The sequence below is a fragment of the Cupressus sempervirens genome, chromosome 10 (assembly GCF_028749045.1).
Source record: "Cupressus sempervirens isolate cs-2001-9-10 chromosome 10, ASM2874904v1, whole genome shotgun sequence".
Lineage (NCBI taxonomy): Eukaryota > Viridiplantae > Streptophyta > Pinopsida > Cupressales > Cupressaceae > Cupressus > Cupressus sempervirens.
The window spans coordinates 821,856,994-821,884,856 of NC_143127.1; the positions used below are offsets into that span (position 1 = coordinate 821,856,994).

General features: G+C 38.3%; 1 protein-coding gene across 3 annotated transcripts in view; it reads right to left on the minus strand.

Moving 5' to 3' along the window:
* The window catches only part of LOC149536471 (plant/protein), a 101,690-nt gene that overhangs the window by 30,021 nt on the left and 43,806 nt on the right, over window positions 1-27,863 (minus strand). For 2 of the 3 annotated variants that reach the window (XM_089804055.1, XM_089804056.1), the window contains exon 4: window positions 26,521-26,619. In XM_089804055.1, coding sequence (XP_089660181.1) covers window positions 26,521-26,619 — 99 coding nt within the window. Of the gene's footprint in view, window positions 1-26,520; window positions 26,634-27,863 lie in introns of all 3 variants that reach the window. The other variant, XM_089804057.1, reaches the window with a different exon arrangement.

The window sequence follows — 27,863 nt, forward strand, 5'->3', positions numbered from 1 at the left end:
CTCAATTAAAATCTCCTCAATTGAAACCTAAACTCCTGTGACTAGCTAGCATCCTAAATCACATGTCGTTAGCCTATCCAAATGGGAAGATAGACCAACTAGGCGCCATTAAGGCTAATGAGGAGACATTACAGTCATAAGGTATATTCGTGAATCCTAGTCCTCTTGACTGCTACAATTTATTGATTACTGGAGAATCCATCTCAACATAATTTACTCATTTTGAATCAATATGACCGAGATCACTAAAGGTTGACTGAATCATATCCTCTACCTACTCCCTCTCTTTCAAGATTGCCTCTAATGAAATTTCAGGCTCCCTTTGAATCTCACACATTCTCAAAGGAAAAGATCAAGGCACATAATTCTTATAGTACATATAGAAATACAAATAAGAGAATGATTTTAATGAATAGATAATTGTAATACTCAAGAAAAATAAATCAATACTTATCTATACACCAACATGCTAGATTGTCCTCCTCATCGCCTATACTTACAGTTATCGGGCTAGTACCTGGTGCCCCTTTCTTCTTTAACGAGTTGCCTTCATTCTATTTATCACGTGCCCTAGAACTAATACCAGTCAAGTCACATAGAATCAGCATAGAATAATTTGTCAATTCCTTTTGGTGTATTGGGTACCACGTGTACTGTCTTTTTTGAGGGTTCATATCTTTTTGATTGATCAATGGTTATTTATGGCTAATGTTTGGGTGACCACTTCTGCATTTAACAGGTGTCGATGTTATTACCAATCCTTGTGATACCTTAGATTTCATGTGTAATTGATGGCAATCATTTTTAACTCAAGTATGAGCTTGGTCACTCTTATCTAATACTTGTGAGTGGTCCCCTCAAATGTATATGACCATTCCTTTTAATTAGCAGGTTGTTGCATGAGGTGTCTCCTTCTTCTCTCCATGTATTTGTGTAGGATTTCCACACTTGTTTGTGGAAAGTTTTGTTCCAAATAAACATAAAGATAGTAAGATGTATATGTGCTTGTTGGTACCACTCTCTATCTTTCTTCACCCTTTGACGTTACTACTAACTCTGACTTATCAATGGCCCTTTGACATATTACCAGATTCTCTCCAGCAACCCTCAAAGTCTGGTTCAATTCTGTACAAAATCTGGTCCTTGTCAAATTCTCTTGCAGAGCTACGAATCTGCTGCAAATTCTGTCAGAGGAAACCAGGCAGAATGTGCAGCGAATTTTGAAGAATTTGCTATCTAGATCTGGGCTGAATTTGGTCTGGAACATTTTTTTAGACTTTTTTAAAATGTTTTTTTGTCCTCCAACCATATTGTGTCCACTGAAAATGAAAACTTGCTTATAAAGGAAATCCAAATTGACAATAGGTGACATCTAAATTGATGATTATAGAGGAATGCCTTTTAAAAGATATATCTTTGAACCTAGGACTTCAAGTTTTTATCTCAACTTTTGATATAGCCTGGTTAGAAATGCTCTAACCAATACAAAATTATGCACTCCCTTGACCATACATGTTACATCCCAAATTTTTTATCTTTTAAAAATAATGTCATAATCGTTGTAACGGTTAGTTATATACTCTTGATATCATGATCTTGTGAAATGGAAGTTATGATTTATGGGAAATGACTTGTTAGTTGATTAATGTTATTTGGCAAAATGAATACTTATATTTTAATATGAAGATTGTGGCGGATAGCTGTTGTGACAGTCATCAATTATTTTATTTTATTGATATTTTGATTTAAATGAACATGTTATTATTGTGGAAAATGCATTTTGGCTGCAGGAGCAGACGAAGAGGGGGAAGCATTGCTAAACGGGATTCAAGGAGTGGGGCACCAATTTAGTCCATCTTCACACTATCTCGTATGGGCTCTAACTACTTGATGAAGGATTTAACAACTAGGCAACAAAGTATACCTTGGACAGTCATGAGCTACTAGGTCAACTTTATAACAAGAGAAATAATAAACCTTTAATACCATGAAAGAACTGTTACCTCTTTTTCATTTCTGAGATTATGGATGTGCTCAACATTATAGATTTCACACACACACACACATATATATATATGATGCCACCATGATACTCTACTAACATTTATGAATTGCACTTACATGTATATATAAGTAAATGTGTGCGTATCTAGAGAAAATATAATGATAACAAAAATTATATGTACTCTCAAAATTACACATGCATATAGATATATGTATATGTAGGTACCATCCTAGACAAAATTATCAAAGGCATGATGACATAATATTATATATGTATATGTATATACATATATAAACATTATATTGTTCAAAGATTATGGAGAAAAATATGTACTTCTTTATGTTCCAACATGAGCATTGCCACCCTTAGTGGCATAATTTTTCTTTTTTTAAATTTTGAATCCATAATGTTCTTGTAACTACAAGTCGAGCTCCTCCTTGTAACCACAACGGGAGACTATATTTCCATCCCCCGTGGTTGAGAGAACACATTCTCTCTCTCTCTCTCTCACGTGTTTCTTTCTCTCCATTGCATACGATTCTTTTAAACTCTTGTTTGTTTCCTACTTACTTCAGAAACATATCACCAAGACAGTAATATGATACTGAGTCGCTCAGGTGGAGCCATATCTTGCATAGTGTTTGCTACCGCACCAACACCTAGTCTTATTTTCTTTTGTAACCAAATCAAGTATTTTCCTCATATTGTTCGCGTTATAAGTAATGCCTTACGATTCAAGAAAGCTTCCTTATTCAAATGCAATGTTAGCATTGAGAACGATTAGCATCTAAGAGGCTTCGGTTTGCTCCCTATTTCTCATTCATATTTTGATCTATTAATTTTCATAAGCATCAACTGCTATAAATCTGGAGAAAGGAATGCCCAAATGATGAAATCATATAATGCTTTGTGTTGTGTAAAATCTGCCTTGAAATATCTTTTGTTTCCTTTGCTACTTGATATGTATGAGTTGTGAGTGATTTCAAATGGTTTCACAAACATTTTTGATTTAAAAGAATCTCATGAATATCAGCAGTCTCCTAGGATGCACCCCAAGGCCGATAGAGCCAAGTATAAATGGGTGAAGAGGAGAGGAAACCTGCAAGAGAAAGAAAAGAAAATTATTATTCAATGTCTTAAATATATGACCAATTAAAGAAAGAGATTGCATAAGTCCAAGTCAGCTCATGATTGTCCAAGATGTAATCGTTTGTCAAGTCAAGCAGTGGTGATTGGGTGGTCTAATACCCACCCAAAATCCTTGGCCAAGGTATTATAGAGCCATGAGTGCCATAAATGATCACTAGAGGTCGAAAGTGCTAGCTGACAGAGAAAAGGTTAAAGGAGGAATCCCTCAGCCTTGTCTGTTGCTTAGCCGACACTCTAACACCAGTATGCTCAGGATGGCAAACTATGGTGCCCCAATCTATCCTAGGGTAGGGAGGGTCTTTCTCGTAAGAGATTGTGTGGGGATATGTTAAGGTGTGGTTGGGAGGTTAAGCTTATGTCAATGTTTCTCCTCTTTGTGAGATGTTGAGGCTTGAACAACACACCGTCAGTTATTTTCAGTTTACTTAGTATGTATCCTAAATCTTTTACTTGTGCGTTCCTTTATATTACTTGAAATGTATAGTCATAGATGTGGTTGAATTGATTTGTATCTTTTAAATTGAAATCATAGAAATCAGTTAAGGAAGTTAATTTAGTTGTCTTTCATATTATATGGATATAGTCGTTATTCAATTTTAGATTTATAGTTATGATGTATTGCTTCTCAACTGCTTCATGTCATTCCGTTATGATATTCAGTTATAATCCTAGAATTTGTACTTTATTTCCAGCTTATTAAAAATGGTATCTTACAATATAGGTCATACAACTCTAAGCAATTTGTTTGAGACTTATTTCAACTCCCTTTATCGTGTGAATTGTATGGTTGTTTTGGACAATTTTTTTGAAGAGTGGTTCAATTTCCTTCACTACTTCAACCATACATCTCTTATCCACAATGTTGTCACTGGGTTCCCTACGTCATAAAGCATATGGGTAGTGAATTGCCTCCCCTTCATTCCAATGCCCCTCTTCCCTTTGTGTTGATTTCCCAGTTGTACAATGAATTCTTTTTTCTTCCTTGCAAGTTATTTTATAAGTTTCTTTTAGGCTTAGGATTTTAATAAAGCATTTTCTTCCTACGCAGAAAACTAGCGCCTTTATCCCTTTATTCTTATTTTTATTTTCTTGTTATTTTCTATTTTTCTTATAACTCCTTCCAATATAAGTCTTTTGACCATAATTTTCCCCTTTCTCATTTTTTAATTCTTTTTCCTTTTATGGCCATTTTTCCAACTTTGGTTCTTTAAATGTTGCTCAAATAGAATTATTCCAAAGTCGTCGTACCTCTTAATTGTCTTTGTTTTTGTGTTCCTTGGTACCCTTGTTTGGCCTTCACATACTTCCCTTTGAATCTTTTACGGTTCTTTTTCTTTGTCCTCATCCCATCTTGCCTAGTGTTCCAATTTCTTACTCTTTGTGGATCCCTTAACTTCTTCATTGTGCCTTATTTTTATGTATTTTACCTCACTGTCATGCATCTTTACCTCAAAGATATCGTCACATGCAGGTGCCCATGGGTGTCTTATAGCATTCATTTTCCCAACATGTTCCAAATCATTCCAAATCAAACATTTTGTACCCATACTTCTAGTACCATATCACTTCTTCCCTGTTCACCGTGGGGGGTCTTGTTGGATCTAGTCTCACTCACCACAATGCATTCTGCTTCAGGTGATATGGCGCTTCCTGTCTTTCCTTAGCACAGTTCTCAATGAGTTGATCTAAATAGTTGTCTCCTTTTGAAATAAACAAGTGATTTGTTTTCACCACTATTTTTAGACATACTCCTAGAGTGGCCCCATACTCCTCTAGATCATATTTTTTCTCCAAGTCTTCCTCCTTGACCTTACCCTTGACTGCCTACTCTTGTCATTGCTCTGTGTCCTCATCAATATCATAAACAACATACCCTTTTCTTCTCCCTTTGTAGAGAACCTTCCATACCTAATACCCATTTAATCTCACCTAGAGGGTAGGTGGTTTGAACAGTGCATTTGTCAAGTTCTTATGCACTCTCAACACTACGATACCCTCCACATGCTTTCTTGCCAATCACTCTTCCAAGGCCATTATAGGTTTGGCCCAATCCAGGTCTGGCTTGTATGGTTCTTCAACTATTACGAAAAGTTCTTCAATATCCTTTTCCTTGCTAATAGTCTAGTCACCTTTGGTTGCATACCCCAACATCTTGATTTCTGCAATGTGTACCTTCCTCTCTTGGTATAGTTTCAATTTGATTCATTTACTGGTTCCTTGATAGGTCTATCCTCGAGAGTTGCCAGTTTGACAACCCCACTATTTTCCACTTCTCTCACTTTATAGGGTCAAAGCCACCAAATTTTGAACTTACTAGGCCAAATTTCATTATGACCGTTATACTTTAGAACTAACTAGCCTAGTCGAAAGTTCATTTGTTGGAGGTATTTGTCTTGCTAGATTTTTCTATGTTGCTGAGACACTTTGGTAGTCCACTGTGATATCATTTGTCTCTCATCCAATTTCATCAAACTAAATAATCATTCTTTCATACTCTTTGTATCTCCCTATCGGTTCTCTACTACCACCCTTAGACTTGGTATAGTATACTATGCAAGTATGACCACCTCCTGCTCGCACATGAGTTGGAAGGGTGTGTGTCGTATCATTACCTTATATAGGCCTTAAAGTATGGCTAGAAGTCTCTCTTCCCAATCTCCCTCTTCCACTATGCACATCTTGTAGAGTACTAACACCAATACTTTATTTGTGGATTTGGCTTGCTCATCTGCCAGAGGGTAGTATGGACTTGAGAGGTTGTAGAATATTAGGAATTTTGCTATCTTGTTCCTAAACACCTGGTTTACAAAGTGTATTTGATTACTAGTAATGGATATAGGTGTGCCAAAATGGGTGACAATTTACAAATAAAGGAAGTGGGTCATGCTAACTATAGTGTTATCAGGGAGTGCCCTGACCTCTACCAGTTTTACCAAGTACTTAGTGGCTACCACAATGTATCTGCATCGTCATGTGGCACTCACTTTCAAAGGCGCCAAAAAATCTAGGCCCCACCGTTCGAACATCTCTTGAGGTTGCAAAGGAAATAATTGCATAAAATCCCTCTTTAATGTCTTGCTCTCCCTTCGGCAAGTATCACACCCAAGTATCCACTCCAGAGCATCAGTGTGCAGTGTTGAGCATCGTAGTCTTGCAAGGAGTACCTTTCATGTGGTGGCATCCAACCCCATGTGTCAACCTACCAAACCCTAGTGAGATTCCCTCAACGCCCTTGGTATTTCCTCCTCTATGGCTCACCTATGCAACAAGTGGTTGGGTCCCATCTTGTACAGCAACCCGTTGACAAGTTAGAATGTTTTACTTTCAAGTGCCAGCTTCCTCCACTTGCTTGGTCACATCTTTTGAGGGAACATGGAAGTAGACAGGTTTTAGCCAATGTGCTTGTATCAAGAACGTAGGACTGCTATCTAGAACAAATGGGCATTGGGTAAGTCCTCGCTTACCATGTCAATAAGCTCCTGATTTTTTCCTCAACAATTGGACAACAATGACAAGGCTCTTCTTGGGGTATACGATGACTATGAACATAAATTCTTGGAGAAGAAGCAACTACTAGCTTATCCTTTTGGTATGATGGGCTTGTTCCCAAAGTACATTAAGGTTTGGTGGTCTGCGTAAAATGCAAAGGGTGTGGAAAGAAGGCAGTGCCAAAAAATTTTGGACAACATATAACCATGCCTAAGGCCTCCCTTTCTATTGTACTAGAATTCCTCTCCACCTTTGATAGTAGTTTGCTTGCAAATATATTCGATGATCCACCCTTCCTATGTCAGCTTGTACCAGGGTGGCACCGATGGCATAGTTATTCTGGTTTCTTGGCGTGTTGTTATTGCTATTATTGTTGTTTCATCGTCAATCGTTACAGTAACCACCCATTGAGGTATTGGAATTCATGGGTCTTGGTGGTGTGGTAGGCGAGGTTGCTTGTTCCCCTTGCATGAAGAGCACTTGAATGCTTCTCACCTTCACATTGTACAAGCACTCCTTAAAGGAGTGTCCTAGTACTTTGTAGATGTTACACAAGGATGTCTTAAGAAAATTAACCCTGGTGTGCCCCTCGTTTTTACACCCCATAAATCACACTTCCTTGCTCTCCCTCGTCTCTTTTTCTATTCTCATCTCTTTTGTCATCCTCATCATATCCTTCTAGAGTGCTTGTATTGTCTGAGACTCTCCCTTACTATCATCATCCATACTATTGTCATCGTTGGCCTTCCTTCCTCCCGATGTCTTATTCTCACTCTCGATATCCATCACTCAATTTGCATGCCTCTATGTACAAGGATGGAGGTAAAACCATCATCTTTGTCTAAATAAAGGAAGTCAGTCCCTCGATGAACCATCTTTTCTTCAACCCGTCCACTAGGTGGTAGCCTAACTTCCCAATGAGTTCCTTTAGCCTACAATAGTAGGCTCACATTGTCTTATTTTTTCCTTGGTGGGCATAGTAAATTTCAGTTATCACTTTGTCTTCATGATGAAGTAACTTGAATTCAACCTGAAATGCTCGTTTCAAATTATTCCAAGTTGTTTTGGTCCCCGCTAGAAAATCTGCGCGCCAATAATTTGCTACTCCCCATAGGATGGCCAAAAAGGCCTTCAACCAGTAATCTTGGTCATAGTTGGAAAACACAGACTTAGCAAAAAATGCCAAACTGAAAAAAATCGAGAAAAATTTGGCCAATTTTTGAAAAATATCGGCAAAAAACTCAAGAATTTAAAAACTGACTAAATTCAATTAGAAATGCATTTATTTTTTTCCAAAATTCAATGATAAGATGCATCCAGTGAGTTAATTAATGAGAACACAAAAGAAATAAGCTGAATTTATATTTATATATATATATATATAAATGCAAAGTGGGTACGAAATTGCATTCTCATGTGGAATGTTAAAATGAAGCAAAATAGTAAATAGTTTCTATAAAACTAGAAGTAAATACATCATTTCAATTACATCTTTCTCTTCCTAGCTCTACTAGCAAATTAAGGAGAGGAACTAGGGGGCCTAGTCCTAGAAGTAGAATCTTGCACTGCGCATGATTGTGTCTCCTCACTCGATATCTCTATTGATGTGTGTGGCTCACTCTCTATCTTGGATGTAGCTTCTCGTGGCACTGACAGTGACTCATCATCATCCTCAATGTCATCCAATGTGAAATCCAATCCAACCCCCTCCATAGCCTACCTCTCCAAATCAGTGATGTCATCCTTTGTAAACAATAGAGGTTTCTCCTATGTCATCGAATCACTGTAAGGATCTATATCATCCAAATCAATTATAGACTAGTTATTACTTCCAATGCCTTTCTTATGTACAACAGAAGATTATATAGCACATAGACAAGGTCATTAAGGCATTTTTGGGCTAACTTGTTTCTCTTATTTGTGTGAATGGACTCAAATAAGCTCCAATTGCGCTCACAATGGGATGAACTACAAGGCTGGCATAGAATTTTAAGAACAAATTCTTTAGATGTGGGGTATTTTCACCCCAACTATGCCACCAAGCATCTGCAAAATAGAATATTAAGGAATTAGAAAGCAAAGAGAAAAGAAATAACATATCGAATTGCGACCGCAAAATTGCAAATGTTTACTTGGGGTTTGATTGTCTCTTGCTCTCTCTGTCATCTTTGATTAGAATAATTTACCCTTTGGTTCCAAATAGATTTGTTGTTTGGTAACAAGGTCTCTCTTTGCAACATCAAGTATCATCCTTTGAATGCATACAGAGGCCCTCAATGACCTCCCCATTAGGATCTAAAAAATAATCATCGAACTTGAAACAGAGGTTGGGGAAGTACCTTGCTACATGAATGGGTTGGTGGAGCTGATACATGAATGGGTTGGTGGAGTTGATTGTTCCCCCTCCTATCAACAATTTCCCAAATGGGATCATATTTGAGTCTATACCCCTTGTAGTAATTTTTATAGAATCTTTGGTTCTATCCATGGCCTCATAAAGATACCCCATTGGGATTTGATCCCCATCTACCAAGCTTAGAACTCTAACCAAGTGCTCGGACACCTAGATCTAGAATTAGAAAAATACAAATTAGTTTACAAAAGATTAATTAATGAAGTTAGTAAGTTACAAATTAATATTGAGAGACTTGAATCAAGAATAATTAAAAATTCAAGTTTTGAAGTTACCTTCAAAATCTCAGAAGCCTTTTGCAAAAAAATCTTGTCAAAGACTAAGAGTGCGATAGCCTCTCATTTAGCCTTCTTTGAATAAGTTAAGTCATTGCTTAATCACAAACATTTGTTTCAAAGAAGCCAATGTACCAATAATGTTGTGCAACATCAACAAAATCGTTGTAAACCTTTTCATAGTGGGTCTCACCAAATCTCTCTAATGATTGTGCTCTCTCATCAAACATAGACGCCAAGGGTGATTGCAGATATACTTTGGGATCTGCCTTGCATCTTCCACATTTGGAGTCACCCAATCAAGTTTTACTATGTCCTCTAAAAGAAGGTGGAGGAAATGTGTTGCACAAGGTATCCAAAAAAGAGTAGGGTACCTCTCTTGGAGGATTCCAAATGGCTTTTAAGTAAATAATCAATAATTAATTTCCATATTTTACCTCAAAACTAAATTAAATATCATTAATATTTAATCATATGCAACATAAAATTCTTTGTAGCCACAGATGCTGCCACATCATGTGATGAATTGCACCACATTCTCTACTCCCACCTCCATGACAACATTCTCTAACATTAATGCCAATGTTAATGCATTTTTCACCTTGTTGGAGGCATCAACCAATTTACAAAATACCACATTATCTTCCAACAAAACAAAAAATTAATAATGTTTCAATTGTTTTCATACCTACAAAAATAAAGTGAGATCAAGTCTTAGTACACAATTTTGATTTAAAAAACAAGGAAAAACGATTAAAATTTAAAAATAAAATCAAGTGGATTCTGATTATCTACTAACCTCACACCCAAATCCTTGCAAAAAAGGGCCTTGTACCCTTTTCATGAAACTATCATTGTGGTCACCAAATTTAGCCAATAGGGGCTCTCAGCCATACATAATGGGGGATTGTTGAACTCCCAAAAACCGGCACATGCAATGTCTTCTTTCTCATGTCCCTCTTTGTTCCATCCAGTGGCCTTGTTGGTAAACAGATTGTTCTTTTCAATTTAACTCTTAAATGCCCGAATCCATGAGAAACAATTTAATACCAACAGTTGGATAATCTATCATTAGGTGGATAGATTTACTCTCAATTAAAAGGTACAGCTCCCCTATCAATGATATTCAATGAATCTTGTTTTATTCCTAAACTAGGTACGTTCTTAACCTGAGAACGAAAGAGGAAAACCAAGCCAGCCCAAGACAGAACTAACTCAGGCAGTGAATTCAGTTCTAAACCTAGCCAACCCCAAGAATTCACACTTCCTATGACTCCCCAACATTGGTAATGCAATGTGAATGATAATTATGCAAATGCAATGACATGAAATGAAAATAAAGATTAAACATCCTAATCTTTACAAGAGGAACGAATGACAATACTCTGGTCCACCACCCATTCATCATTTGACTAAGAATGCAAGAAAGTGCTCAAAACTGACCGTAACAATACTCCGATTGAAAGTAATCAGAGAAAGTGATGCTCAAATACTCTAATTCATAACAAAACCTTTCTTGTTTTAAACACAACAAACACAACACTCTAATTATATTTGCTTGCAATCTACAGCCAAATCTATTACAAAAACTGAATATCAATCTCCAATGCATAAACAAAAATACAGAAACTAAATGCCCTCCCCTCTACTCCAGCAATACCTACTTTTGTAGAAAAGAAGAACCCCTATGCCTTGAAAAGGATCTACGATAAATAATCTCTCAAGTGATCGGTTGATTCTTCCATGACCATTCGGTTTATCTGCCTCTTTGGTTCTATAACTATTCAGTTTGTATCTGATTCTTGGTCTATCCACATGACTTGTCAACATTTCATCTTATTCGATCTTCCCTTTGCATGTTATCTTCATCTTTTAACACACATGTTTATTTCCTATTATGAAAGGAGTATCATTCTATTTAAAATTGTTTTAATAAAACCATAAAAACTTCTCTTTAAGTGCATATGCTCAGTCAAATCCAAATATTGAGACATGCTCTTCATACTAGAAGGTCTGCTCGGGTTCTTTATCTTGCCAGGTGTTATTTGCTACCCTTTATGTCTTCAAAGATTTGTATAGAATTTCTAACACATGGCATAGTATTGAGGTTGACTTGTCGAAGATAATACTTGGCAGATGATCTTGCATTCGGTTGGAGTTACCGAGATCTGGCCCCTTTAGTATTTGATATCTTTACCCTCCAATTATGGCTTGGGCCTGCCACCAATTAGAAACACAATGATTCGATGAAATGGAACCTGAAATTTTGCCAGGAATATGATTTTATAGATTGGCATTCCGACAAACAGTTGATTGGTTTTGGTTAAGATAATTCCCATTTGTCTTTCTTCCTTTGGCGGCAAAAGTCTTAATTCATAACCTCGATGATCAACCATAAGCTATATCTGTCCATTTATCGGGCTCAATGTTTGTCTTATATTATTTATTTGGAGACCAAACATGACTTGAGCACTCCCCATGGCTTCACAGATTTGAACAATGCGTGTCGTGCATGAACCGGGGGGGGGGGCATCTTCACACTAATATGTGAGATTCTACTAGAAATGTTTGGCCTTGACAAGCCAAACCAAAGTAACAAGAATCGAAATCGGCAAGGCCGAATCGAATCATGAATCGGCCATGAATCGGGAATCGAACCGCCCACGAATCGGCAAATTAAAAAAACCCTTGAGATTTAGTGAGCAAATTATTTCATAAACCCTTTGTCACTGATTCAATTCACCGATTCACAAAAAATCGTTTGGCTTGAATCGAATCGCCAAATCGCATGAATCGCCATGATTCTCGGAACTATGAGTCAAACTGATATATCCATGTCGATTATGCCCCTTCATGATTCATCTTCACCCCTCAAACAGAGCTCGGCGGATGTCATTTCTTGTTCACGTTATGTAGGATAAGTTGGGTTCTCCATATCACGTCGTGCACACTGATATGTTATTGACGAGAGTCACCGCTTACGGATTACAAACATGTTTGCATTCTATGCAATAGTCATCTGTCGCCTTCGGAGCTTTCATGCTTAGACTGAAGTCTTCGAATCTTGGGGAGATGATGTATCAAGGCCGCAGGTGTATCTATTTAGGTATGAGCATAGGATAAAGTGTAGATTCCAAAACTTTTCCCTCATCTCATTATTGAGATCCTCTTTTATATCAGGTGGCTATGAACTGTTTTGAAGCTCCCATAGGCATTGAATAAATCACCTGATGGAGACTATCAGCATTTGGTCGAACACTTTGACCATGATCTCCATGATTTAAACTATTCCAATTGAGGCAAAGTAGTTGTTACAGCCCGAGCATGATATATAAAGCATTATGATGTCGGACCTCTGTTTCTTGATGCTTTAGTGTCATGTGCAAATATAGCATAAAATAAGAAATTGCCCTCTAGGTATTGCAAAGACTGATTGATAGTATCAACATTGAAGTTTCAGGGCTTGATAAAAGCCTAAGATTCTCTATCACTAATATTTGGCAACCCCATATTTATATCTTTTGTATCCACCCTCTGATTATCACTTCCACAAGCCGAGAAGTTGTCCACGCTATGATCCCCAAGATTAACATCATTCTGAAATGTTTTATCTCCTTCCCATCATTAAGAGGCAACTCATACAGATAATGCCTCCATCTGGCTAAGAAAATAGGGTGGAATTCACGTGAGACCTCAAAGATGCTCACAGGCCTCTAATGATGGTTGTACTCCAAGTGTGTTCCTAGGCACAATGTAATTGCTTATCCCTAATGTTGATGGTGGTGAAGAACCAAGCACTCTACTAAAGGAAGCAAAAGCTATAAAAGAGGAGGTGCTTTACTTGCGAATGTGTGGACCATGAGAAAGCCCACTATGCTCTCAAGTGTTTCTTCTTCTTCTTCAATGTCAATTGGAGCACCTTGAGCTTCAACTATGGCTTCCCTCACAACTAATCTTCCCCTCTATTTGTAATTTTTTCTCTTCTCAAGCTGCAAGCAGGGTATTAACAAATCCTTTTATCTCTTATATAGTTTTGTCACATGGATTTGTACCATATTTCCTAATGCATGCAATGGGGTATTTGAGGTTGTTTATGCCTCCTGAAATTACTCACATTTTATGCAAATCACTTTCCCAGGCTCATCCGATTGTTCATAGACATACCTTCATGTTTTATGTCTAGCATTTTTAGGTTGAGTGCCTATATATACATATAAGTAAGCCCATGATGCCACCATTCATGTGCTGCCCCCTCCATATGAAGTATTGTAAAGTGGAGTGTGTCTTCTTTTGTCATGGGGCTTAAGGTGAAGAAGGTATTTGATTTCTGCAACCATGCATGAGCTGTGATTTTTCCTGATTCGTCCAAATTTGGAAGTGTTACTTTGCTCACTTTGTGTTTGAGCTCTTTGTTTTGTGCCTTATTGGTGCCTCTCGTCATTTGTCTTCTCAAAGTTCTCTAAATAAAACAAGCTCTCCAATGCGGGGCTCAAGATTCGCATAAGCTCTTGCAATTTCTTTGGTGCTATTCATTGGTTGATCTATTTCATCCTCTTCCCTTGGTATTCATTCCCTAGGTAGGAAGAAGGTGTATGGAGACTCTACATGAGGATGACTCGTTATTATCTGGATGGTTGGAGTTTGTATCTCTTCCATTAGAAGAATTGTTTTTGAGGCTATCAATTGAATTACCCATATTTTGTAAGGCTTGTAGGAGGGTCTGATTGGACTTTTCTAATCTTTCATTTTGATTCATAAAGTCTGATATGTTCCCATATAAGTCTTCAACTCATTAGCCATTTCGTTCATGGTATTCTTCATCACTTTTCTTTGATAAGTTTGCATAGAATGCTATTCACAAGATGGCAGGATTATGTTTTGATACCACTGTAATGTCCCCTTAAAGGATCGCTTATTATTTGGACAAATTTCTTAGTTCATAGAAGAACATATATTTGATTATTGAAGAATGGTCTACAGCACTTTTATTGTCCACAATAATTCTGACATGAATCTCTTATCTTAATTCAATGGAATGAGCTAAGGATAATATAGTGCCTTCAAAAGGAATTTCTTTTCGCAGACCAGTGTTGACCATATAAACCTTATACTTCAGATATTGGGAGCAAGATAATTAATGATATGTCAAGAATCTTCCTGTAATTTCAGAGGGACCCTATAAGTTATGTGGACTTGACTATGGGTTATTATTTTTTATAACACTGCTTGTCTATCTATGCATTGATTAGATATTCTCTTGATAGGGCAAGAATCATATGAAGTGCTCCGCTATCTTAAAGTGAAAACTCTTTATATGTCTATGAATCAATTCCTTTAATTGGTGGAAATACTATACAGTACGATTGTTGTGTGTATAGTGGTGCATGAAGACGGGCATATATGCAGCAGTCATTTCAGTTTACTCTCTATATCATATATTTGTATATATTTATAAACTCTGATTATAGTTATTACTCTACTGCGTATCTTATACACTTTTCACCAACAACGAGTAAGAAAAATGATCTCCAGTGCTGTGATAGTATGATGCTGACTTGATGCTCTAGTCTCCCCGATGTTTATCGTGACTCGTCCTTGTTGCTAGATGTTCCTTTGCTATGCTAGCTGGCTGTTAATATTATGAGGGTTTTGTGACTATAATTTATATTTTCCCTTGCTGAGATGATGCTGGTTTGGATTCACTGACTGCACCATCGAAGATGATTGATTCTAGCTTTTAATGTGCCTATTGCTGTTAAATAGATTTTCTTAGTTGATGATTTGTGCTTCCCTGTTCTGATTTGATGTTCTCCCCCTTTGTACATTTTCAAATATCTTTCTATACAGCAAGCTATGTTTGCAAAGATGTATCCTATTATCCATCATACCCTTTCATGAGAGAGATTTTTTTTTCATGACAGATAGTTATTGCTATTGCTGTTTATCATCATTTTATTTGTTTGGAATAGATGTGCCTCTGTTTAATCGCATCCTCTTGAAACTTTTATAAAATTTGTATCAATAGTCAATGTTTAATATTGACCCTATGATATCCACTATTTACCGATGGTGTGGGAATTCAACCATAGCAACTTAGTCGTCTTTCAGATTGTCTAGTGTTATAGTTAGTATTGTTCTATTGATAATATAAAGCTTGGTTTTTAAATATATTTTATACTCAATCTTGGATATGATCATAGTTCCCTATCACCATCAGCGCCTTTCTGGAATTTAATGAGTTTATAAACAATCAGTTTTAATGTGCCTTTGTAATTGTTATGGCTATTTTGTTTCTTGAGAGACTTAAAAAAATTGGGATAGTCCACTGTCTTGCAATTATGTTATGTGATAATTTATTTTATGTGTGTTTATTATTTTTATATTTTAATTTTACTAACATTATTATTATTATATTGTTATTACTATTCATGTATTATATTAATATTATTATTTCATGTTGTTATTATTATTATTATATTGTTATTGTTTGCAGGAACTTTCTTGAATAACAGGTTTTTCAGAAAATAATTTCTGAACTTAAGGTCCATTCAGTCGAATAAAGCTGACTTCAATATCGGAATCTGCTCGTAGAAAAGAACATCTAAGGTGGATATAAATTAAGCTTTGATGTAACTATTGTATTAAAATGTATCTCTTTAGCCCCAAGGGCATTTGTACCTTCCAAACTAGGAAGTAGTAAGGAAAACATGGATAGATCCCCAGCTAAAATGTATTTCTGAACTAATGTTGTAACAGAAAGTATGCCTTCTTAAAGACCCAATAATGGGCATTTGTAATTCACGAACAGGACTTTGGTCCCAGGCTACACTGGGGGTTTTCTTCCCCGTTCTTTTTCCCCCAGTGCCTGCACTTGAACGGGGATAAAACATTGTATATTTTGATAGTAATAAAATGGGCAATAGCCTTTTACCAATCAAAAATAAATTTCAATGTTATATATACATATATATATATATATATAACCCGAGGATGCATCCCTGGAATATTTTCAGCCGTCCCCGTCCTAGAAACATCTCAGAGACTCGGGGACACCTAGGGGACTTTGACGCTAACTTCTAGAACACAAATTTGGCATATAAAATATGTTGATTCTTATATTTTGAGGTTCTATTATGTATAAGTACATGCTTTATCCATGTTTTCATATAAATATTTTAAATTTCTCTACATATTTTAATTTTCACTATTGTTATATAGCCGTCCCCATTTGTCGTCCCCTTCCATCCCCAAAATCGGCAAAAGAAATTGTCATCTCTGAAACCCATCCCCCTGTCCCCATCTCGAAAACTTGGGGGAACATAGATATATATTATATTATGATATTTGTAACATCATAGTTTATTATAATTTATTTGTTCATTAATGTAATTTTATGATTTTATATATATATATATATAATGAAAATTCTATTTTGAAAAGGGTCATTTCACAGTAGTCTCAGACTCTTAGAGGGTGAGTATTTTGGTTGAGAGCAATAGATAGCCATTTGTTGCTTTAGATTCTCCAAAGGATAGAACTATGATAGATAAAGCAAGTCAGATTTTTGATGGCTATTGTATGGCAATGGTGGATCCTCTAGAGAGTTGTGTGTTAGCACACGACATCACTCTCATCTTCATAGGGGACTTGCAAAATTTCATTTAGTTAGGATTATTGCTCTCATGTAGATTTGTTTCCCTCCCCTAGAAGCAAATATATTACTTCACCCCATATGGCTAATTTTGGATGCAACCTTGTTGTATCGTAGAATCAGAGTGATCAGTTGAGGGTTGTAGAAGAAAAGTTTGGTTCTCCCTCATATTGTTTTTACTACATGGATTCATTTATTGAGTACCTGCTTGAGAGTCTGGAGGGACTGTTTAGAGTCTCTAAGGCTACTCACATCCACAATTCACATGGCATTCAACATTTGGTGGGAGTGATTGTCGATACTTTGACTAAAATGCTTCCTCATAGAGCTTTTGTGGTTGGGTTTACAGAGAGGGTTACCAGAGGCCTTGCACAATCAATAGTTTGGGGTCAGGGATTAGAGCCATCTCCTGATTCCAGAGTTGTCGATAATGAGTCATTAATAGAGATTGGAGCTTTCTACCGCAAATACACAATGAGTAGTGCTCATCATTTTTCATTTGTTCCACATGTGGACTTGATGATGTGTTGGTGTGGATTGGCTACAGGATTATACCATTCTTTGTGGGATGGGTATTTGCCATTTGCAATAGATGGGATCAATGGCTACAAGTTGGATTACTTGCATAGTCAGCACATCCATGGGAGCCCAACAAAGGATGGAGATAGTGATTGTGTTATAGACACCTGCGGATGTTCATATCTCCATAGTACAGATGGATGTGAGGACCGGTTGCATTGGGACACGTGGTTACAAGGTTAGGTATTTAGAAGGGTTCCATTGGTTGGCTTCACCACTTTTGGTAGGGTGAAGTTAAGATCAAGGTTGAGTAATGCAAGTCTAAGGATGTTCTTAGCAGGCTTCTATCCAAGATTGAGATCTAAGTATATTTGCTTGGCCACACTTTAGTATGTTGTGGGGTCCTTTGCATGCATCAACGTTTCAAGTTCGGTTTGCTGGGGAGTATTGCAGTGCATACATGGTGTGGATTACTTCCAATTTCACTTTTGATCCTCGTGTACATGATTTTTTAAGATTCACAATCTCAATGTGCAAAGATTGGAGAGATGGATCGATGTTAATTCCTATGCAGTTGTGGTTATGTTGGTGCTATAATAGTTGTGTTTCAATATGGGACATTTCACGTTCTCCATTAAGACTTCTAGTGTAGTGGAGTTTCATTGTAATCATGATTGTTTGGGGACAAGCAGTCCTAAGGAGGGTGGACTGAAATGTCCTCATTTTTGTGAGCACCCTTATAGGCTAAGTTAGATGGTTCAAGGGTTCCTAATTGGTAGAACAAGAAGCTCTTTCCCTTCCAGAATACAAAAGTGTTAAAGATTGCTGTCCGTTTGGTTCATTTTGATAAACTTACTACTTATAGTAAGTCGTCTATCCAACATTTCTAAATTTGGGGAACCTCAATTGCAGTGATGACCTTTGGCACCTCTATTTTGATCAGGTATTCAAGAATTTACTAATTTTAGTAAATCAAGGGTGGTAGAGATGGATCCTTATTATGTTTTAGTAAGGCACCTCAGTTAGCTACTTGTAAACTGTCAGCCGACTGGATGGTCCCGGCGGTGTTTCTGTAGCCGACGGATTGATTGTCGTCGGTGTTTTGTATTTTGTAGCCGACGGGTAAATAGTTTGTAGCGGATATAATGTTTGTGGCCGACGGACTCCTCCGGGAAGGTTCGGCGGATAGTATTTATATCCTGTCTGGGATCATTGTAAATCACCAATCTTCTATCATCTACTACCATACTCTTATGAAGCATAATGTATGTCTAGCATGTGCGAATATAATTCTGCTATTCTATTCCATTTTCTGTATGTGTTGATTTATTTACCCATACAGTAAACATTTGGCGTCGTTGCCTTATGAATCTGGAAGGTGGGAGGAATGAAGATTAATGCCAAATCAGCTTAACAAGGATCGGAATAAGGTTAAGGGAAAAGATAGAACCCGTAATGCGCAAGAGAATTTAATTTTGGCACAACAAGCCGAATGCCGACGGAGATTTCAGAAGATTTCCGACGGAAACCGGAGCACCGAAGAATTGTTGGAGGAGACTCGGCAGCGAGTGGAATTGGTGGAAGAAGCACGGGAGGAGTTCTTGAATTTGCGTTCGCCGAGGGAAGAAAATTCAGACGGAAGAGCATCAACTCGCACGGCTCGCAATGCCGACGAAGCACGAGCGTGGAGTGACCTCTTCGTCCAGGATACACTTCCACAAGAGACAACTTCAGAAGATCCTTCTTCTTCACCAAGGTTCGCAGCTATTGAGACCTCCGGTGTGGGAGTGCAGTCCGCCGGTGTGGGAGAGCAGTCCGCCGGTGTGGGAGTGCAGACCTCCAATGTGGGAGTTTAGACCTCCGGTGTGGGAGTGCAGACCTCTGATGTGGGAGTGCAGACCTCCGATGTTGGAGTAAACAGCATAGGACCCAGTAACGCCTCTCTACCAAATTCAGTTGTAATGGCAGGACCCAAAGAAAAGCTGCCGAAGTTTGAGGGCGATGGTACAGCCGACCCCATCCGACATTGTAAGACATGTGAGACGATCTAGTGGGCAAATGGAATCACAGATGCCAACGAATGGGTCAGGCAATTTTCGGCAATCCTACGGGGTGTGGCAATTGATTGGTTTTTGGATACGGATCCACAAAAGCTAAATAACTGGGATAACATTAAAAAGGAGTTCCTGGCAAAATTTAAACTCTTGCGAGATGATAATGAAATCGTAGCAGAGATTTTCAATACCAAACAGGGAAAGCACAAAACTGTCCGTGTCTACGCCAGGAGATTAAAAGACTTAATAAACAAAATGGAAAGCAAGCCGGCGGATGGATTGTAGAAAAGATGGTTCGTGGACGGTCTACACTCGAAGTTGCAGAGGGAAATGAAAATTGTGCCACTGTCATCATATGTGGACGCGTATAACAGAGCATTGGACCTTAAAAGTGAGCAGAAGACAAAGAAGAAAACAACTAGCTCCTCTGATTCTGATAACGACGAGCCTGTCGGAGATGATAGCAACGATGACGAAGGCAGCAGCAAGAAGGTTCGTGCCCTACAAAAGAATATGGTTCGCATGATGAAGGAGTTTAAAAACATGCAAAAGGAGCCAAAAGGCAGTGAGTTGTGGTGCACGGAGTGTAAGACCGACGGTCATACTAAAGGATCGTGTCCAAAGAACCAATTCTATGACATTTGTCAGATCATAGGCCATTTGACAAAAGAGTGCCCCTTTAACATGAAGACAAGAGGATCTCCGCAGGTGTTTCTCACACAGGAGGCTTCCCCATCGGGCAGTAGCAGAAATACGAATAGCACATGTGCCACATCCGGAGCGTACAGGAATAATAACAGAGGGCAAAATAACAATACAAATAATAACAATAATAATGGGAGCCGAAGTCGAACTTAGTATGATGCAAACGGACGACCGATCGTTCAATGATGAGCATGTAATTTGTGAGGTCATTTTGCGCGGGATTGTACAGCAGCAAACATACCGAAATTATTATGCAGATGGTGCGGACCCGGCGATCACGAAGATTCCAAGTGTCCAAAGTCTGGAGTAAACTTGATCACTGTCAGCACAGATGTAGAGGAGGTTCCGGCAATTACACAGAGGCCAACGGAGGAAAAGAGAAAATTGGGGGAAGCGCAGGTGGAAATTGCAAAGGCATTGTCGGCGGGGACATCTCAGTTGAAGGACATCACCGGCACCTTGGCAAGTAACTTCGCAAAACAAAACATTGTACGACAGATCTTACAAATGGAGATATCGGTCAAGATAAGTGACCTCCTTCTCACAATGCCCCAGTTACGGAAGGCCATTTTGAATCATACACCGTTTCCAAAAGCAATGGAGGACACAAGAAGGGACAGTAGGGAAGTGATGACAACAGACCCAATGCTACTGGCACTCACCTCCGGACGGCATCCAGCGGTCAAGATGGGGGTTTTGAAAAATGTTCTGACAGAGACAATTGTTGACGGAGGGTCTGGCGTGAATGTGTTGCCGGAGGATACTTGGAAGAAGTTGGGAAAGCCGACGCTCTGGCCACCTACATTCTAGTTGCTGACGGCAGACCAGCATGGAATCAAACCGTTGGGAATCTTGAAAGCGCAACCGGTAAACATTGGTACGCAACCATTTTTATTGGATTTCGTAATCATTCCATTGAAAAGAAAAGGATATGATGCTATTCTGGGCCGGGATTAATTGGTGCAAGCAAAAGTAAAACATAATTGGAAACGAAATACCCTATCAATGGAGGGTGGAGGCAAAAGATTCACAATTGACCTGCACACACAAATGGTCGGCGAGGAGGCAGCATCGTCAGATTCAGAAAGTGATGATGAAGGAAAGAAGAGAATGGAACCAAACGAAGAAGGAATATTGAGACTAGACGGAGGATCAAATGACGACGACCTAGACTCGGTGAATGGCCTTTACCATTGGCAAATAGAAGACTACGAACTCTTTCCGAGTTGTAATATGCTAAGGGTCGATGAAGGTGAGAAAAAGAAAAAGGAGGAAAATGAGTGTTCGGAGGAATACAGAGAAGCAGATGACACAAAGGAGGTTACGGCTGAAGAAGGGAAGGACATACAATACAGACCCAGAAAAAAGAAAGTTCCCACCATTCGGTACATGGTGAATGGACCGCACAGGAGGAAAAGAACGCATCGCACCATAAAATTATTTGAAGGGTACCGACAGCAAGGAAATAAGCTAGATGCGCGACGACCGCAAGCACAGTGGACGACAGAGGTAACACAGAACAAACATAAGGCGTGGCATGACAAACTCAGTAGGTTTCAACCGGGGCAGTTGGTACTCAAGTACGACGGTCGGGATGAAATGAAACAGGAAAGATTTAAGGCAAGATGGGTTGGACTAGATCAGACCCCGGAGGTCGGCGACAATCGGGTGATAAAATTGGAGACATTGGACGAGCAAGAGGTGCCTCCGATAGTCAACGGATTTAAATTGCAAATATATAGTGCTAGGAAGACTCCGTCGCTGTCACAAAATGGCCAGCTGACTCCGTCGTCGTTGTAGAATGGCGACGCCTGGAGGCAAAATTGAGGTGCTGTCTTTTTATTTTATTTTATTTTTGTCAAAAAAAAAAAAAAAGAAGCAAGCCACGGGAGAGCCCGCGGGGAAGCTGAGTAGGCCGCTGGCGGGCATCTCTCCGCGGGAGAGACCCCGCGGGCACATGTTTGCGAGTAACTCTCCACGGAAGATTGCCCGCAAGCACTTCTCCGTGGGAGTTTGCCCCGCAGTCGACTACCTGCTGCCTGTCTTGTTCGCAGAAGCAACCCGCGGGGTTGTTTTAAAACCATGAAATTCACAGTTTCTTTCAGTGCCACAGACCTTTGGTGTATTTCGATTTTCTTAGCCATCCATGATGAAATGGGCTCGGGGAAGGATCAACAACAGCAGGAGTTGCGAAAGTTCTTGGTAAGAATTCCTTCCCACAAAGAGGTGTTGGAGAAATCCGACGTGCAGAGTTCTTCCGTCCACCTATATACGTATAAGCAGCAGAAGCTCAAGGTTTTGTGAGGAATGGGAAAAATATGGCATATTTAGTTTGGGCGCTTTTGAGTTTAGCGGCAGCACAGTAAAATTGCAGGAGCCAAGATGGAATCTGTGTAGGGAAGGAGAAGAATTTCTGTGGGCAAAGGGATTTGTGGTGGATTGTAGAGGAAGCAGTAACAAAAAAAAAAAAAAAAACGACAACAGATTCAAGTTGTTCGGAATGAGTAGCAAATGATGCCGCAGGGAAGAGGAAGCATCAGTGGTTGCCAGAAAGAGTGTAGAATCGGCAGAAAATGACAAAGATGGTGTGCTCCATGCATTTCTGTGTGGGTTGCGACGTGCTAATTTGATCTTGGCGGCGAGGGGCACTGCCCCTTGACCCCGCCCTGTATTGCGACAGGGAGTGCACCTGGGGCGCTGCCCCAGGACCCCGCAGGGGCGCTACCCCTCGACCCCACCGAGGGCGTTGCCCCTTGGACCCCCAGTCGTAGCGGATATCAGTCGTGGGAGTCCAACCAGTCGAGAAGAGTTGAAGTTGCTCCAGGCATGGACTTTGTGTACCAGAGGCACTAGGAGTAGGTGTTGGCCGAGAGGCTATCTTGGTGGATGCGTAGAGAGCTCGAGAGGAGCTAATCATCCAGTTGAAGGTAGTGCAGTGACACTTAGCTCAGTGGACCCAGTGTTGGAAGCAGAGAAAGCAGCATGGGTGGCTATCAAGGTCAGCTTGAGGAGACAGTATTGTGTTAGCAGAGGCTATAGATGTAACGAGATGAATGTGGAAGTGATGGGACAGAAGCAAATTTTTCTTGTTGTAGTAACTCTGATAATGTATTTTGTTTGTTAATTTGTTTCAGATATTTTCTAATAGTCGTCAGGAGACGACTGTTCTTTTGGGGGGGATGGTGTCAGCCGACCAGATGGTCCTAGCGGTGTTTCTGTAGCTGACGGATTGACTGTCATCGGTGTTTTGTATTTTGTAGCTGACGGGTAAATAGTTTGTAGCGGATATAATGTTTGTGGCCGACGGACTCCTCCGAGAAGGTTCGGCGGATAGTATTTATATCCCATCTGGGATCATTGTAAATCATCAATCTTCTATCATCTACTACCATACTCTTATGAAGCATAATGTATGTCTGGCATGTGCGAATATAATTCTGCTATTCTGTTCCATTGTCTGTATGCATTGATTTATTTACCTGTACAGTAAACATAAACTAGATGAATTAGTTACTTTGCCATAGATGTAAACAAAATATCTACTTGCTGCAGTAGGTTCAAGAATCCCTGCCCCTAAATCAATGAAGTAAAACAATGGAGGCAATATCTAATGGGAAGACACTTCAAAGTTAAGACATCATGATAGCCTAAAACATTTCTTGGAATGGAGATTATCTTATGAAGAGCAGCAAATATGGGTCGCTAAGATGTTGGGGTACAAGTTTGAGATTGTATACAGAAAAGGAAAGGAAAACATTCTCGCGGATGCAAACCTACGAAAGATGAAAATGATGAAGCACTATTGTGTTCCATTTCAATCTTGCAAGCAGGTTGGGTAGTAGAAGTAAATGAAGAGTGGAAAATTGATGTTGCTACAAGTAATCCAATTCAACAATTACAGAGTGATTTAAGTAGTTCAAACAAGTTTTGTTGGAAGGGAGATGCTTTGTGGTATAAAAGCTATGCAAGAATTCCACTCTGTATAAAAGATCCCCACAGAACTTTATGAATCTCCCATAGGTAATCATTCCAGGTTTTTGAAAACATATCATCGATTCAAGCAAAATTTCTTTTGGTAAGGACTAAAGGGGATGTTCAAGAATATGTTTCTGAAATAAAGGGGAGACAATTAAGACATAATGTCTCTTACAACCCTTAGTTATTCCTAGCCAACAACTAGGAAGAGGTCTCCATGGATTTCATTAAAGGTCTTTCAAGATCTAATAGTAAGAATGTCAGAATGGAAGTTGTACAAATATGTCCATTTCATTGCATTATCGCATCATTTTATGAGAACAGTGGCAAAAGCATCTATGGTTAATATACAAAAGCTGCATGAAATACCTAATCCTATTGTTATTGCCCGTGATCCTACCTTAGCTTGTAACTTTTGGACAAATTTATTCTCATGTTTGGGAGCTCAATTGCCTCATAGTTCTTCATACCATTCTCAATCTGACGGGAAAACTGAGGTTGTTCATAAGTGTTTGGCAGGGTATTTACATTGTTTCACTTCAGATAAGCAGTCTGATAGGTAGACTAGCTACAACTAGCAAAATGGTTTACAACACTTCCTTCCACAGCTCATAAAAAATGTCTTCTTTCCTCCTTTCAGCCCAACATCATTGAGGGTGTCACCATAGTCCAGGCTGTGGAGGACTACATGCTTCATCAGAAACAAGTACTATCGGGACTAGAGGAGAATTGAAGCAGCAAGTGGACCAGCATCGTAATGAAAGAAGTTTCTAAGTTGGGCACTAAAATATCATTGAAGCAAGAAACAAATAATAGTAAGTTGTCACCAAAATATTATGCCCCGAACCATATCATGCTAAAAAAAAAGGTACTGTTGTCTACAAGCTTGAGTTGCCACCAACAACCAAGATACATCCAATTTTTCATGTTTCCTATAGTTAGGCATAATACCCTAGACAGACAAAGTAAGTATCATACTAAAACCGGAGTTCATCCTCCAAATGTAGACACTTGTTAGGGCTTGTATATTTACTGCTCTTCAGAAATTTGCAGTACAGATCCTGCATTAAGTAGAGAGCAAAACAAAAGAAGGTAATCATCAGAGTTAATAATTCCAGGTTCAAATCTGATTTGGTCTAGATTTTTTGGACTGCACAGATTTGTCTGGTTCAGTTCAACCAACTTTTCATTGGATTCTTTAAAAAAAATCCAATTTTAGGTAGAAAGCCTTAAAAAATTTAATAAAAACACTGAAAAAAAGGTGGGCTTCGATGTAAAAATGCCAACATCAGAAGGAAGAGAGAAAATGGAAAGAGATGCTGAAAGAAACACAATGGCCAAGCAATATTTTGGACATTAGATGACAATATTGAGGTCTTCCAGTTCTTAAAATGCTTTTCAATTTTTCCTATCATTGTTTACATCATTGAGCTGCTGTAAAAGTCAATGTGGTTGTACAACTTCTGTAGACATCTGCTTCTGTAGCCACTGTTATTAAAGCTTGAAACTCTCTATCATATATATATATATATATATATATATATCTTATTATTTTCATAAGTCTGCTCATAAATTGTTATTTAATTATATTTCTCATATGCTCAATTATAATATCATTCCAAATTAGATTTTTCCAATTCATTTTAAAGATCCTAGATATCCAAATTTTATTAACCTAGTAGTTGTGGCAACATAACTGTAGCACCAAAAATGGATAGATGAAAGGGTCACAAGAAAGGATCACCTTGTATCTAGGTTGTAGATTGACATGGTTTCTAAGGAAGATAATCCTTTTCTCAGGTTAAGGAAAAGGATGTACTTGTCTCTAGGAGGTAGCATGACATAAAATTACTCCTTTTCGTAATAGAATATTAATAATTATATAAAAATTGGCACTTAGTCACCATTCTGTTGACCACTTCTTTTGCTGTGAAACATGTGAAAAACTTTAAGAGCTGGGTTTCTTAGTGACAACCATATACCACATGTATTACACAAATCAATTTAGAACTTTATAGAAATGAAAGAAGTTAACTTGGACAATAAATTAAAGATCATTGTAGTCAATTGATTATTAATTTTGTATTTTGAAATTATCCTACCTTGGATATGGTAGTCCATCATGTCATTTTATGATAATAAGTAATATTTGACTATTCTCTTTATTCATAATTTCATATGCATGCACCATATACGGCATTAAAACTAAGTAACTTTATAATTTAGATAAGAGTTTTCTAAAACAAACTTGGAAGAAATATTTTGCAAATGAAAAGAAAACACACCGATGATGCATCAAGCTGAGCAACACCAGCACAGCCTTGTCCATGGTGACCCTCCAATAAGTTGCAGTACTTTGCTGCATCTTCTTCATCTTCAAAAACCTGCCTCCATAGAGCTATAGTCAAGAAAGAAATCGAAACACTTCAAACAATCATTTTGTTCAATCTCATGATACCAAGTTGGGTTTGTACTAATTTTAATACATTTAATTATTGAAAGATCACACATATCAATGACAGAAAGTTTTGTTTTAATGCATATTTTAGAAATTTTAACAAAAAATAGAGCTCAACCATTTGTCCACCAGTTACATCCATGGTTCGGTTAAGGAACACAATGTTACATCCTTTCCTTGTGACCATTTTATTTTACAACTGTGATAACTATTTCCTTTGAAGAGTGACAGCAATGGTTTATTGGTTTTTAGTTAGTTTTGGTAAAGTAAATTTGCTAATGAGATTAGATATGTATATTGTGTTCTGCTAATGGAAATAATACTAGGAGGAATTATATATTTCTTATGTGGAATAACTGGAAACGAGTTGCAATAGAAACTATTTGGAATATTTACGCATAGTTACATTGATTTTTATAAGATGAGGTTATTCCAATAATGCAGATATCTAATCCATGTCAATGGATGCAGGAGGAGAAACCATCCCGCGAGGAGAAAGTGTATCATCAACGTAGGAGTGCACAAGCAAATGGTGAAATTTAGGAATTTCATCTGAGCTAAAACCTCGACCATTGTCAGTTACTTAAGTCGGGAATGTGGTATTTTGATGCGTGGTTGGTCTAGCTAGTGCTGTAGGCATAGCAATTCCTTGTCATTTTTTTTAAATAAACAACGTTGGTAATAATTATTTAACTGGTCCTATGTTTTTGGTATGTTTTGCATATCCTTCTCATCTGGAGTATTTCATATTGCTCTGATTATTCGTTCGGTAAATATCAATATATTTATATATGTACATATGCATACATACATACATAAACATTTATACACATGTGTATGTGTATTATTAAGCACTCTTGATTTATCAAATATTATGCATTCTTTGCCAATCACTTATATGCTCATGTATTGCATACTTACGGGAAATTAATACCAACCATTTTGTAACCTGATGTATGGTATTATTTACCTATATTTTTCATTTGTGTCAAGGGCTGCTCTTGTCGGGGGTGGCAAGAGTAAATCCCTCTTGCCACCTCGGCAAGAAGGAGTTTCTCTTGACGCTCCAAGCTAAGAAGCTTGGGAGCAGCAAGTAAGGAGCCATTCTTGCTGATCGCAGTTAGTAGCGGGGCTTGAAATTTGACCTAGTGTTTGGGAAGAGTTCTGAAC